Below are 13,808 nucleotides of genomic sequence, written 5' to 3'. Positions count from 1 at the left end.
AAGGTGGCTATATGGCAGTCTCATTGAAATAAATTTTGCCTAAGGAATATACTACATTACATGTATTTTTGCTCAGCTAGGAAGTAGAAAACAATGCATGCCTGTGAGTTACTGACGCTACTTCTCACTAATGTAAGATTAAAATCAAAATTTTGCATTAAATTCATTGAAAGTTGTTATAGATTTGATGTTAAAGCAATGTGTGCACTTCAGATACAGTACAATGTACTAAGTAATCCAGCAGAGAATTGAAACTGAATAGAAACTTGACAAGAAATGCCAAGTATTTTTGTATATTACTAAAAATTATCTGAAAAAAATCTCATGTTCAATGTATAACTTAATACTAAAACACATAATGCTATGATAGTTACATTGATAGCACATAAACCAGTGGAACAGAAGAGAGTACATGTTGGAAGATGTAGAATGCAGTTAAGAACCGCGTTTCTAAAAATGGGATTTAAATGATTAAAAAAACACCAAGGGATATGTTTTAAACATCAAAGATCTACAAAAAAATACAAGTATAAGAAGACGAGTGGAATTTCATTGCAACCTATTGGGGGGAGGGGTGGGGAGCAGACTACTTTTGACTTCAAACCTGAATAAAAAAACTTATATTGCAAGAAAAAATTTTCCATGACCCCAAACTGAGAATTCAAAAAACTATTATGAATTCCAATGATTATGAACACTTTATTAAAAAAATGTATATGAACTTTAGCAAAAAGATGCTCAAGTTCAGAAAATATTAAAAAATACGATATTCCTGAGCTTTCACTGGCCAAGACTCTGGGGAGCTTCAGGTACTGACTGAATTTAGTTTCGAAGCTGTGGGGGAAAAGTAGGGACATAAATGCTAATAGAATAAAAAGAGTAAAGCTCATAGAAAGGTTATTTGGTGGTATCAATTATATGTGTATCCTGATCCAAAATTCTAGGAACTATGCAAAGATGATCTAAAAGTCTGATTTTTGCAGTTAGAATTAGCCAAATAACAATGGAGGAAAAGAAAGACGAGTATCTTGCCTGTCACCTTTACCTTCCATTTTATCTACTACATAGCTGTCACCTGTAGAAGAAAGGTAATGTCATCCCTTAAAACTCCCAGTACTCCATCCCTGCTTTATGCTGGTTCTTTTTGATATGAAGTCTTGGACTTTTTTGCCTGAGCTAGGCAGCATCATGCCTGTTATACCCAGTGACACAAGCAGGATTGCAGCCCAAGTGTAAAATGAGATATCTCAAAAGAAACCAACACAAAAAGGGGCTGGTAGTGTTCAAGTGTAGAGTCCTAAATATAATACTCTAATCTCCACTGCCCCCCCCCCCCAAACAAGAACCAAAGCTTCTCTTTGGACAGGACTTGAAGAGGCCCATTTTGCACCAAAGGGCCTTAAAGTAGAATAGAGAAACTGGTTCTTTTGTTCAGCTATCACACAAGCTGGTCATTGGATAATCCAGAACACCAGTTGCAGCACCCCATCTGTTATTATCTAACAATAACAGTGTTAAACTGTACGCCTGAGAAGCCAGTCTGAGATTACAAATTGCTGTAGATAGGTTATCTATACAAAAACATTGCTCTGAAATACTGCTTAAAAATGCAAAGCCCTTATAAGCTCCTAAAAGGTTACACTTGGAAAGAAAGAATAGTGGAAAGTTTCACAGAAAGTATTTTTATTCTATTTGTACTATACATGAGAACAGTGGAATCTGTATTACATAAAGTCAAAGGTAAAAGGATAACTCATTGGCAGAATGAAAGATCGAAGTAACTTCATTTAAAATTTAAAAGTAAATACAGAGAATTATCAAACAACTGTTCTGGAACCTACTAGAAAAGTCTCTTGAAAGCTCTGATTCTGAAGCTGATTTACCACATTGCTCTCTGGACCCCAGAAAGCTCTGCATGGTCGGCTAAGTGACGGAAGACAATGCGACTAAGCCTCCAGCGCCGCTTTACACCACGAGGACGGGATGTCATAACACATCGATTTCTGATTCTAACAGGACAGCTATCTCGTGGAAGGGCAGCAATTTCTTGATCAGCTACTTCCTAAGGGAAATCACAACATTTAAATCCACATTTATTTATTCAAGATAAAGTTTAAGTCAATGCTTGAAGAGCTAGATTCATTAATATACTATTATACTGTAGTATAGATATTAAATATATAATTACATCAGTAAACGTTATCCTTTAAGTTAAAATAGACTAGAAAGCTACAAGAAATGTCTGATACCCTCCTAATCTGATGTTAAAAAGTTAGAACAGACATAATAATCCATAAACCAATGATCACTTTTTGGCCTTTTGGCTAAGATCATACATAGATTATACAAAACAGTATTGTCAGCATTCATGTCTATGCCACTGCCCCCATGAGTCAGCAGAGCTCTGGCTAATAGCTACCATGATCACTAACACCACAGAGTTTTTCCTACTGGGAACTGTATAAATACACCCATGTAACATTCTGTTTGGTTTCTTTCCTTCAACATGTTTTGCAGTCTATAAATGCACAATCTGAATCTGGTACGGTCAAAGTGACTGAGGGAAAGAAAATAGATTATAGCAGTACCTTAGGCTTACGTTTTATCAGAAAAAAATACTAAATTAATAAACAATTAGGCATTAAGAATAGTTCCTGATGTTCAGAGGCTTAAGCATGTGTGGCTGTTATGAAATATGTATATAATTGCCCAAAACAGCACAATGGCTGGCCAGTAGTGGTTTACACCTCCATTCAGGAGCCTGAGATCTGAGGACTGTGGTTTGATGCCAACTCAGGAAGATTTTCATTTGAAAGCATTGTTCTTGACTGTGATCACTAATGCTGTATTTTAGACATGCAGCATATATTCATGACTGAAAGTTATTACCTTCCATCTCCTTAGTCCTCCTGACCTACAAGATGCAGTTCCTAGCAGCCACCATTCTAGTCTCTGCTTTTATGATCAATAGTGCCTTCAGCTGTGTTCTTCAGAGGCATCTTTTTGTTCCCTAAATATAAGTAGTTGAATGCCATCACAGTAAAAGTTAGACAGTGATTCTGGTACTTCAGTTTTCTGCTTTTGGCTTAATCACACAAGCTCTTAAGAATGCACAGTAATGAATAGCATATATATCATTCTGCCAACTGTATTATTTTTTTAAATTTCTGAGTTTTTAGTGTGTACTTAAAATTTATAATGCCTGACAAACCTTTTAAATGTAAGAGTTCCATGTCACCTACATGCAAGGGCCTTACCCTTCAGCAATCCCAATGGGGCTGGTACCTCATTATTCAATTAAGCACAAGAAAGGGAGTTTTATGCAGAACACATGGGTAAGGGAGTTCAGGTACGAAGACAGGCCAATGGCCCCACAAATTAGCAATGTCTCCCAATCTCTAAATACCTTGAGAACTGCATGAGTGGAATGAAATTGAGAGAACTCGGGTCAAAATAATGTCCCAATTTCAGTGTGGTCACCATCCACCAGTACTTTCTAGGGACTATATAGCAAAATGGCTGAATGGCTAGTGAGAAGTGGTAGTTGTCTTTAATCCTAAACTTGCCAAAGCCAATTTCAAGGATTTAAGCTGAGTTGGAGTATTTGACCTTATTCTCCAGAAATTATATTCATGCTAAGTCCACATAACAATATCAAAAGTGATCCATGCTAGTGACTTCAGATTTTCAGAAAGACTAGATTCACAAACCTGCAGATCTTTTGGCAAGATGGTATTCTTTCTGAGTGAGTTGATCCGAAGCCTGTCATCTGCATATTCATAGGCCATTTTCCGTCTTTTTACATCCCGAAGCATTTTCCAGTCTACGTAATAACCTCGAAATTGGCCTGGAACTGTTGAAGGAGCCACCTAAAAAAATGGAGACAAGAATTATGAAGGTTGGGCTGGGAATATGGCCTAGTGGCAAGAGTGTTTGCCTCATAGACATGAAGCCCTGGGTTCGATTCCTCAGCACCAAATATAAAGAAAAAGCCAGAGGAGGCTCTGTGGCTCAAGAGTGCTAGCCTTGAGCAAAAAGAAGCCAGGGGCAGTACTCAGTCCCTGAGTCCAAGGCCCACGACTGGCAAAAAAAAAAAATTATGAATCACCAGGCCCAGGCTCTACAAATGTTTTCTCAATCCTGCAATTTCACAGTCACTGTTTATGACCTAGTAACTTTAAAACTTTTAATCTATTAGCTTAAATAACTGTCCATTGTCACACATACCTGTAATCCCAGCATTTGGGAGACTGAGGCAGGAAGGTCTTGAGCTTAAGGCTAGCTTTGGAAGTATCCAAAATCAGCAAATAAAAACACCCCAAGCAATAGACTTCCTAATTCAAATAAAGAACTTTTATGGGCATACAAGTCAGAGTGATAATAATCAACATGATGTCAATAATACATTGGGGAACAAAAAACTTTCAATATAATTCTGTTTAACTTTTACTTAGGCTATTACCACCTGATCAAAACACCAAAACAGTATAAAAGACAAACAGGGAAGTCTCCCCTCATTCCTCACCTGCCCAGTGTTCCCACCGGACACAGGTATCTTTTAGTAGCTTCTTTATAACCTTCCAGATTTTTTAATTGTATTAATAGTCTACCTAACGAATGCATAATGATTTAACCTGAAACCTATCAAAGGACAATCACACTTATCCTGCCCGAGTAGCAGGGACTACAGGTGACCTTTAATCCCTGCTCACACTCAGCTAATGCATTTCCATTTCTCCTTAATTATGAAATTAGAAGCAACGGAAGAGAATTTCACCAGCTCAATTTATGCACTTACTTCAACCTGTATCTACTTTACATTCCTTCTAGTTATTACAGACCTACTCTGTCCAAACCAGCAGCCATTTGCCACATACATGGCTAGTAAGCACACACAATGTCACCAATACCACTGGTAGTTCTTGATTTTAATTCAGTTTTAAAATTTTAAACAACTTTGTTGTTTTGATAGAACTAGGTTTTCCATATGCATAAAGTATAAGACAAATGAACGCAACATCTCCTAACCATTTTTATATTAACTGTTGTGCAGTCCTTTGGATGTATCTGGCTATGTGTTAAAATTAATTTTATCTGCTTTTTAGTGTTTAAATACAGGTACTAGAATATGGAAGTGGAGGCCTCCAGCTACTAGGGAAGCAGAGGTAAAGATACTACAAGTTGAGGCTCACAGGAGTAAAAGCATAGCAACAACCGTATCTGCAAAACAAACTAAAGCACAAAAGCTGGGGACAAGACACTTGCACAAGCTCAATCCCCAGTAGTATCACAAAACAAACAAAACTAAATATATAGCTAGTAGGGAGAAAGTTAACCTATTCGTTTACATTCTATTTCTACTGTGCAATACCACTACAAATCAACTGTCCCCGGTCTTAAGACCAAACTACATGGCATAAGACTCCATCACTTGGGGGCCAGGAGTCTGGCCTTGCGGTAGTGTGCTAGCCTTGAGCAAAAAGAGCTCAAAGTGCCCAGGCCCCGAGTTCAAACACCAGGACTGGCAAAAATAAAAAATAAAAAAGACTCCACTTTCTTGCCTGCACAAAGGTAGCTCCAGCAATGCTTTTCTCTACTTTATCAATCTTTCCCAATCTAGAGGATCTACCCTTCTAACATGCAAGCGTGCAGTTACAACTACCACGTTTAAAAAAAAAAATACCCCGCACTCTCAACTCTCCTCCCTCTGTACTTATTTTTGCTTGCCTTTAAATGCTTATTCGTAGTCTCCAGCTCCTTTCTTCCTATTCTTGCACGTGTCATCACACACCCCCTCCATCACACCACCAAGACCTCAGACACCTAAAGCCTGCAGTCTTCTCGCGGCTAACCTCTGAGGAGCCTCTCCCTCGGTTAAAACCTCCGCACCCGCTCTGGGCCGCCGCCTCTCAAGCCCGCCCCCGGCTTCCCGGGCTCACGGCTTCACGTGTGCCCCGCAGGTGAAGTCCGAGGCCTCGCCGAGCGCGCTCAACACCTGCACCTCACACCTCTCCTGAGCGGAGATCGAAGGGAGAGTGGGCAGAGGGAAACGCCCCGAGACCGGCCCGCCGCCGGCAGTACAGGGGGCAGACAGGGGGACCCTCAGGTTCTAGAATTGAGGGGTGAATTGAGAGGTGATGAAGGCGCGGGTCTGACCTGCCGCAACGCCCGCAGCAGAGAGGCAGCCATGGACGCGGCCATGTTGTCCGCCGTGAAGTAGCTATTGCTGCAACTTTATTGACACCGTCACCGGAAACAGAAGCGTATGAGGGGCGGGGCCTGAGTCGTAGGGGGCGGGGCTACCAACGGAACTTGAGCCTACCGGGAGGAGACGGTTATGAATTTTACTCTCGCGATATTTGGCCGACTAGGATCTCAAGTCCCGAGGGCGACTTTGGTAGCGAGAGGTCTGTTCTGCCGGAGCCCAGCCTAGGTGCCGCCATATTGTCCGCCGTAAATGAAAAACCGCCTCCGGAAACAGCCGTGGGGGGCGGGGCCTGGGCTGCAGGAGACGGGTCGACGAACGAGACTTTAACCCCTCGCGTGAGCGGGGAAGAGAAAGGGAACGCTTACGAACTTTATTCTCGCGATATTTCTCGGGACTTGGGACCTCACAAATGCCAATGGCGATTTGGGCTGTGGTGGCGTATCGCGGCCTTTGTCTTTTGTTCCGTTTCCATCGTACACCACCCACGTCCCTGCCCACAGTCTTTCATCGCCACCTACTTCTAGCCCCTGCGTCGCTATGCGCCCCGCACTTCCCCGCCATTCCCTCTCGGGCTCTGGGCGCGACTTGCCAGTTGCTCCTGTGACCCCTCCTCGTTTCCGCCATGCCGGTGCTGGTGATGTGATGGCGGAGGGCAGGCAGTTCGGTTATGTCTGTATAGGGTGCTCTCACGTGCGCTGGGGTTTTGGGTGAGAAGGGCGCACGTTCGGGGCGAGGAGGCGGCGCGGCTCCCGTCCTGGGACGCCGGGGTTCGGGCTGCAGTGGGCTAGCTGGCCGCGGGTCCGGCTCCCGGCTCCCTCGCTTGGCAGCCTCCGTCCCAGACGGGTTGGTGGAGGGAGCGAGGATGCGCCGAGCTCCGTCTTCATTGTGTTGCCGGAGACCGGGGGAGACGAGGGGTGATGCGAACGCAAGCCTTTGCTGGTGCAGGGGATTTTGTTATTTTGTGCTGGGGGATTGAACTCAGGGCCTTGCACTGTAACACTCGATCCACTCCTCCCCTAAGTGGTGGTGTTTTGCTTTTAAGTCTCCTGCTTAGATTCCTTTGGCCTTGGGACTTCAGCCCCACATCTGTCTCCAGGAGCTAGGAGTTCACGGGTGTACCGCCACACCCTATCACTGAAACATTTCTGAAGGATCGGGAGCATCCTGAGGCCCGCTGACAGGGAAAACCAGCGCGATTTCCCTCTCCTGCTAGAAATCAGGAGTCTTCCTGGGGATAGCAGATAGCACTGGGCCACAGCGTCTGCGATAGGCTCGTGGGACCGAGGACCATCGTCCTTGATCAGCTTGTGAAATGGTTGCACTTTTGCTTTTGCTTCTCTTAAAAAAGTTTTAAAAGCCAAACAATTTATTTCTTCACCCTCATGATCGCATAGGAAGAACAGCAGATTCACAGACATCTAGAGTAGGCGGGAGATTGGGGCCAGCTCTTCCTGAGGAGTGGCTGGGAAGACTCAGGTTTAAGCCACACCAGCCAGGTGGACCCAAACTGCTTGCCTTGTTTGAAGATGGCTTAGTAGTGGCAGATGAAGATGGACTGCCCTTGGCCCTGGGAGGTGTCAGTGTTCATTCATGTCTTGGGAGCTGCTGGTGCAATGCTCCTGCCTGCTTACCTGTTTATTATAAAGGATAGCATGCAGGGAACATGTGCAAATGGATGCAAGGGATGTACAGAGTAAGGCATGGAGGAATGGACACGGAACTTCTGGGCCCTTTCCACCCTATAATACGTCCCATGCCTTCAGCTGCATTGTTTGATTTTTATTTTCTTTTTTTCATCCAGAGATGCTGCCTCACTGTTTCTCTATGTAGACCAGACTGATGGCAACTTAGAATCAACTTGCACTTTTCCTACATCTCCTCCTGAATTGGAATCTTAAAAAAAACCCAACAACTGTGACACAATATACATGCTGTTAGTCCATTTTGTGCTGCTGTGATGAAATACCTAAGACTGGGTAATTTACAAATAACAAAGACATTGCATAAAGTCCTGGCAGCCTGGAGGTCCACTATCAAGAGATCTGCCTCTGGGGAGGACCTTATTGCTTCATACCACAGGGCACAGGGGGTGAGTGAGTGAGGGGAAGCAGGAGAGCCAAACTCACTTGTGGAGCTTACCCTCAAGCCAAGGAACTCAGACCCACAAAAGTGATATGAATCTACCAGAGAATGATCTGACCACCTCTGAAAGGTCCAGTTTCTCAATATTGTTACATTGGGAATGAAAGTGCAAACACATTAATTTGGGGGGACACATTCACAGTATAATACATACAAAGCTTTCCATCAGCCACTTTCAAGGGACCATGTCAGTGGTCCTAACTACTCTCACATTGTTGTATAACCATTCACCATCTCCAGAACTTATTTTTTTTTTGCTTTTTAAATCAAATCCTCAAATTCAAAATCCTCTTGCCTGAGCCTGAGATGACAGGCATGTGCTTGCTGAGATTATAGGCATGTGCCGCTATGCCTGGCCATCTAGAACTTTTTTAATCTCCCCAAACTGAAATTCTATTAAACAGGATTCTTCTCTATCCCCAGCTCTTGACACCTACTACTTTACTTTCTCTGAAGTTGACCACCCACTGGAAAATCATCATATGATTTTTGTCTTTTTTAAACTAGCTTCTTATAATGTCTTTGGGGTTCATACAGGTTGTAATATGTATCAATATCTCATTCTTTTTTATTATCAAGTAATATTCTTCTGCATGGCTATCACACTTTGTTTTTCTGTTTATCTTTCAATGTGATCTTGGTTTGTTTACGCCATTGGCTATAGTTAATAATGTTGCTATGAATGTTGTTAGGGAAAGGTCAAGCAGAGGAAAGGAAGAAGGCAGGGACCTCAATGGACCCAGACAGGCTTTAATCATTGCTGCTGAGGGACTCCATGTAACCCAAGCTGAGACAGAGAAGGAGCGAGGTTTGTAGTTTCAGGGTTTTAGTACTTGAGCATGAGAGGTGTGTGTGTGTGTGTGTGTGTGTGTGTGTGTGTGTGTGTGTGTGTGTGTGACTAGTTCACTGTTTGGGAATTTATGGCATGGTGTCATTCTGACACCAGCAGCCCTGCACTTTCAGATGAGATGAGGGGTGAGGTTTTCCTGGGAATCCGGGGGGTATGGGAGAGGTTGTAAGCGGCCCTGGAGCAGCATTCAGTTCTGAGGACAAAGCAGATTCCCGTCCAATCTCGTGTCAAGTATCTTAAACAGCATTGTTTCTTACTAAGCTGCTTTGCATTTTAAGAAGAGATTAAGGGGCTGGGGATATAGCCTAGTGGCAAGAGTGCCTGCCTCGGATACACGAGGCCCTAGGTTCAATTCCCCAGCACCACATATACAGAAAATGGCCAGAAGCGGCGCTGTGGCTCAAGTGGCAGAGTGCTAGCCTTGAGTGGGAAGAAGCCAGGGACAGTGCTTAGGCCCTGAGTCCAAGGCCCAGGACTGGCAAAAAAAAAAAAAAGAAGAGATTAAAATAATGATGCTCGTGGACAGGAATCTCTTGAGATAGTAAGATTCCAGGTCCTCTTTAATTATGTTAGCTTCATCAAACTGGCTGAGACTCCCCCGCCACCCAAAGCACCATCCTTCCTTAGTGTGAGGGGGGAGCTTGGCAGCACCTCAAGAGGGCTTTCTTGAGACCAGAAAAAAGCTAGAAGCGGAGCTGTGGCTCAAGTAGTAGAGCATCAGCTTGAGAAAAAAGCCAAGTGAACTGAGTTACAGCCCCAGTGCTGTTACACAACACACACACACACACACACACACACACACACACACACACACTGCAGTATTAAGCTAGCAATGTAGCAAAAGGTTTAAAATTATACTGTTTAATTATACTGTTTAAATTATACTGTTTAAATAATATACTGTTAATTTTATATGGCTGCTGGAACATATAACAGCACTGGAGCAATTTAGCAGAGGTTTTCTTTTTCTTTTTCTTTTCCTTCTTGGCAGTACTAGGGGTTTATTACAGCTCTCATACTTGCTAGGCAGGTGCTCTACCACTGAGCTACAACTCCAGCAAAGTAAAAGCTTTTCCAAAGTTCATAATGCTGACGCACTTAGGACAGTTTGAAGAGGTGATTTCAAGTAAAAGTTGAGAACTATACAGTTTTTATGTGAGGACACTTGCCATAGGATTTTTATTTTTACTTTTTGCCTGTCCTGGGTCTTGAACCCAGGGCTTAGGCACTGTCCTGGAGCCTCTCTGTGCTCAAGTCTATGCTCTGCCACTTGAGTCACAGCACCACTTCTGTCTAAGTGGTACTGAGGAATCAAACTCAGGGCTTCATGCATGCTAGGCAAACACTTTAGCACTATGTCACATTCCCAGCCTAAGTGGGATTTTTTAAAATAATGAGAGCTAATAAAAGTCCAACAGTATGAAGAGAGTTAAATGAATTAAAAAATAGCATGTCATACAAACAGTACAAGAAATGTACCCAAGGCCTAACGTATGAAACTGTAACTTCTCTGTATATCACTCTGACAAGAAAAAAAAAATCTAATGGGCTCCAACTTTGAAAATATAGATAGATAGATCTATAGATGTAACTATACCTGTATCTATTGATCAAGTAGGTAGATAGATAGAAGATTAGAAAGAAACAGCAAATACTAAAGATGAATGTGCAGATTACTCATAATTTTTAGTCTGAAGTTTCCAATTTCCTTGTAATGTATATGAGTCTCCCACAAATGTTGACCTTGATTTAAAACTATGAACCTGTACTTGTGTCCACCAGTCTCCTCTGTCATCCTTATAGACTGAGCAGTCAGAGCTGTTACCAGTAGCAGGTTTAAGAATTCAGAAGTGTTTTCTTTGTTTCTATTGGGTACCATGTTGTTCACTCTCCCTTTACCTCTATCCCTGGGGCTCCTCTGTGTCTACCATCAGATACCTTGATGTCCCTTTTGTTCCTAAGCTATGTCTACTACAGGCTTGATCATTTCCTTAAGTCCTCAGTGATTTGGGAGAACTAATGATTAGGATTTCTGTGGCATGTTCTTGTTCCAAGAGTCTAGTCCATGACAAGTCACCAGGATCCTTGGGCATGCCGCCTTCCCCATGGGCCCGGAAGTGCTTCACTACAGCTGGATACTTGGAACCCTAAGAACCACACCTCTTGGACAATCAGAGAGGACTGCAGAGGTGAGGAAGGGAAAATGGAGGCAAAGCATTTATGGAGGGAGAGAGAAAGCCACAGGGACACAGGCAGGCAGACATATATGCTCAATTCTGGCTCAGAAATGGTATATATGGACAGCAGATGAAACCTCCGTTCCAGCACACATCTGTCTTCATTTAAATCCCAGTGAAATGGGTTTACTAGTTTGGCTGCAGGGTGTGGGTGGGCTTAACACTTCAGGAACCAGCGGCAGAGGCCTTGCCTACAACTTCCTCGAAGACCTATGTGCTGTGTGCCAGGCTGGGCACCAGATGGCAGGAGTACCACAGCTGAGCTCCAGCACTCAGGCACTCTCTTGCTATTGCCACACATCCTGCCTGATACAAACTGCAGCAACACACATGCGCTCACACACACACATACACACACACACCTGTTAGAGATGATTAGATTGCTTCCTTTGTAGGAGTACCAGGGAAATAGGTGATACAATTTGTAGGGTGCAAAGTGAAAGTTGTATTAAAGGACTGTATGACACTTTCCCCTTTCCTTCCCAGACTCCCTTTTTCCAGGCACTTTTATTGCTGTTCAATGTCATTCTCAATGGAGAAAAATTCAATTTTAAATCATTGGCGTGAATTCTACCATTCACTTCTAGATTGCACAGTGGCAGTGCACAATGCAAATATAGGGCCCTTGAAATAGTTCTGCAGAATTGGTGGATCACACCATTCATATTTTATCATGTATGTATGTCCACCTATGCATCTCATTCTTACCAGAACAGTGATAATATATAAAACTAATTGAATAGCCTTTGTTTTACCTTTTTTTTCTTTTCGTGATTCTTGTGTTTAAACTCGAGGCCTTGTACTTGCGAGGCAGGTGCTTTACCACTTGAGCTACACCCTGGGCATATTAGATATCTTGATAGGTGCACATGTCAGCAACACATCCTACCACTGGCTTAGTGATGAGTAGGGGAGGACTGAGGAAAAGGCACCCCTCTCCCAGATGCCAATATGTTTTTTTCTGTGTAGGAATTAAGGTTTGGTGGCCTCTTGGGCTGCCAGTCTACTTGGTTGTAGACATAACTCTTACCTCAGATTGGCTGTGAGTCTTAGTGATCTTTCCCACCTAATGGATCTGCTGAGACTTGGTGCTGTTGGTGCACTTTGGGTGGGAGCAGCAACGCAGATGGCATGCACATCCCCTTCCTCATGGGCATGCTGGATTGGCCCACTAGAGTTTACTCCCAAAACAAGAGTTCAAGGATAAAATTATTAAGAATTTCAAGATAGTGAGCTGAGTACCATGGCACAGGCTGATAATCTCTGCTATTCAAGATGCTAAGGCAAGAGAATCACAACTTCAAGACCAGCCTAAGGTATACTGTGAGACCTCCCACTCTTACCCTCAAAGACTTTCAAGACAGTGACAATAGAGCCTTAAACTGAGCGTGGGGGTTTTCTGAATGCCAGGTCCTGTACGATACATGAGTGACAGGCCTGTGAAGCTGGGGCTCTGGTCACGGGCCCTCGTGATCGCAACCACTGGCCCCACTCCGCAGCTCTCTTGCACCTTCACAGGTTTATCCAGAAACCAGAGATCTTACACTCACCTTCCATTTGGAGCCCCTGGCATCCTTCTGTTCTTTGAACCAATATCTACTGAGAGTTCCTGCTGCATGCTGTGGGTGGTTCTAGAAGGGGAAAGATTGTGGTGGGCAGAACAAAGCCTTTGTCTTTTGGGAACTTATACTGTAATAATCTATGGGAAGAAGTGGAAGATCCAACTCACCAACAAGTAAGTGCAGACACATGATGGAGGGAAGAAAGAGAAGGGAGGTGGGAGATGGTGTTACAGAACGCAGGACATGGCACTAGAACAGAGACCAGAAGGACCTGGCGGAAGAACATCCCAGGTTTGTGTGAGGATAACAGGTGTGACAGCTGCGAGTGGACAGCATGAAGAGCTGTGGAGAGCAAGGAGGCTAAGTAAGGAGCTAAGTGAGGAGAGCACAGATGAGGTCAGAATCGCCAGGGCTCCCACAGGCTGTTCACTTAGCCCTCAGCATGAAGTTTGGGACCAACCTCCTCCTCTGAATTGCCTCCATGTCTTGATGGGCACTGCCACCTGGCACCACAGTGTATTCAGCTCCCTTCCTTTCTCACTGTGCCATAGTCCACTGTGGGTCTGGCCCCAGCTACAACCTCCCTCTCCCCAGTTCTGAGCAGGGGGCTACCTCTGGCCCCAAGAACAGCCTCCTTTCCCCCAGTTCTGAGCAGGGGGCTGCTGGCTGTGGGCCACAGTGGCCCTTACAGCTGACATTTCTCCTGGGCCTTGGGTTTCTCTGATGCTGACTTGAACTCCAGGCAAGCAGGGCCTGCTCGGTGCTCCCCTATGCACAGCTCCTGCAACACCCCAGGAATCAGGGGAATC

At 43.9% G+C, this 13,808-nt stretch overlaps 1 protein-coding gene and 1 long non-coding RNA gene across 3 annotated transcripts; both read right to left on the bottom strand.

Annotated features, from left to right (window-relative positions):
• Positions 1-72: 72 nt before the first annotated feature.
• On the bottom strand, positions 73-10,516 carry LOC125360100. Its single transcript, XR_007212649.1, has 3 exons — positions 10,505-10,516; positions 10,220-10,222; positions 73-604 (listed from the first exon to the last, which is right to left on the bottom strand). It is a non-coding gene; the product is annotated as an uncharacterized LOC125360100 (long non-coding RNA).
• Positions 1,667-6,276, bottom strand: Mrps14 (mitochondrial ribosomal protein S14). Of its 2 annotated transcripts, none has more exons than XM_048358107.1 (3): positions 6,157-6,276; positions 3,711-3,869; positions 1,667-2,062 (listed from the first exon to the last, which is right to left on the bottom strand). In XM_048358107.1, the coding sequence occupies exons 1-3, from the start codon at positions 6,199-6,201 to the stop codon at positions 1,880-1,882; spliced, it is 387 nt and encodes a 128-aa protein (XP_048214064.1). In that variant the 5' UTR covers positions 6,202-6,276; the 3' UTR covers positions 1,667-1,879. The 2 variants fall into 2 exon arrangements, with proteins under 2 accessions (XP_048214064.1, XP_048214063.1); XM_048358106.1 differs by lacking the exon at positions 6,157-6,276 and adding an exon at positions 5,728-5,799.
• Positions 10,517-13,808: the final 3,292 nt, after the last annotated feature.

The sequence above is a fragment of the Perognathus longimembris genome, chromosome 11 (assembly GCF_023159225.1).
Source record: "Perognathus longimembris pacificus isolate PPM17 chromosome 11, ASM2315922v1, whole genome shotgun sequence".
NCBI classification, from domain to species: domain Eukaryota; kingdom Metazoa; phylum Chordata; class Mammalia; order Rodentia; family Heteromyidae; genus Perognathus; species Perognathus longimembris.
Note: the sequence above shows the minus strand (reverse complement) of the source record. Positions and strands in the feature narration are given on the sequence as shown.

Bases quoted from the DNA above. Each gene is read 5' to 3' on its own strand.
- Mrps14 (XM_048358106.1), bottom strand. From the start codon at position 5,784: ATGACACGTGCAAGAATAGGAAGAAAGGAGCTGGAGACTACGAATAAG. The intron at 3,870-5,727 runs GCAAGCAAAAAT...CCATTTTTTTAG, and splicing joins CTACGAATAAGCATTTAAAG to GTGGCTCCTTCAACAGTTCC. The intron at 2,063-3,710 runs GTTTGTGAATCT...GATTTCCCTTAG, and splicing joins TCTTGCCAAAAGATCTGCAG to GAAGTAGCTGATCAAGAAAT.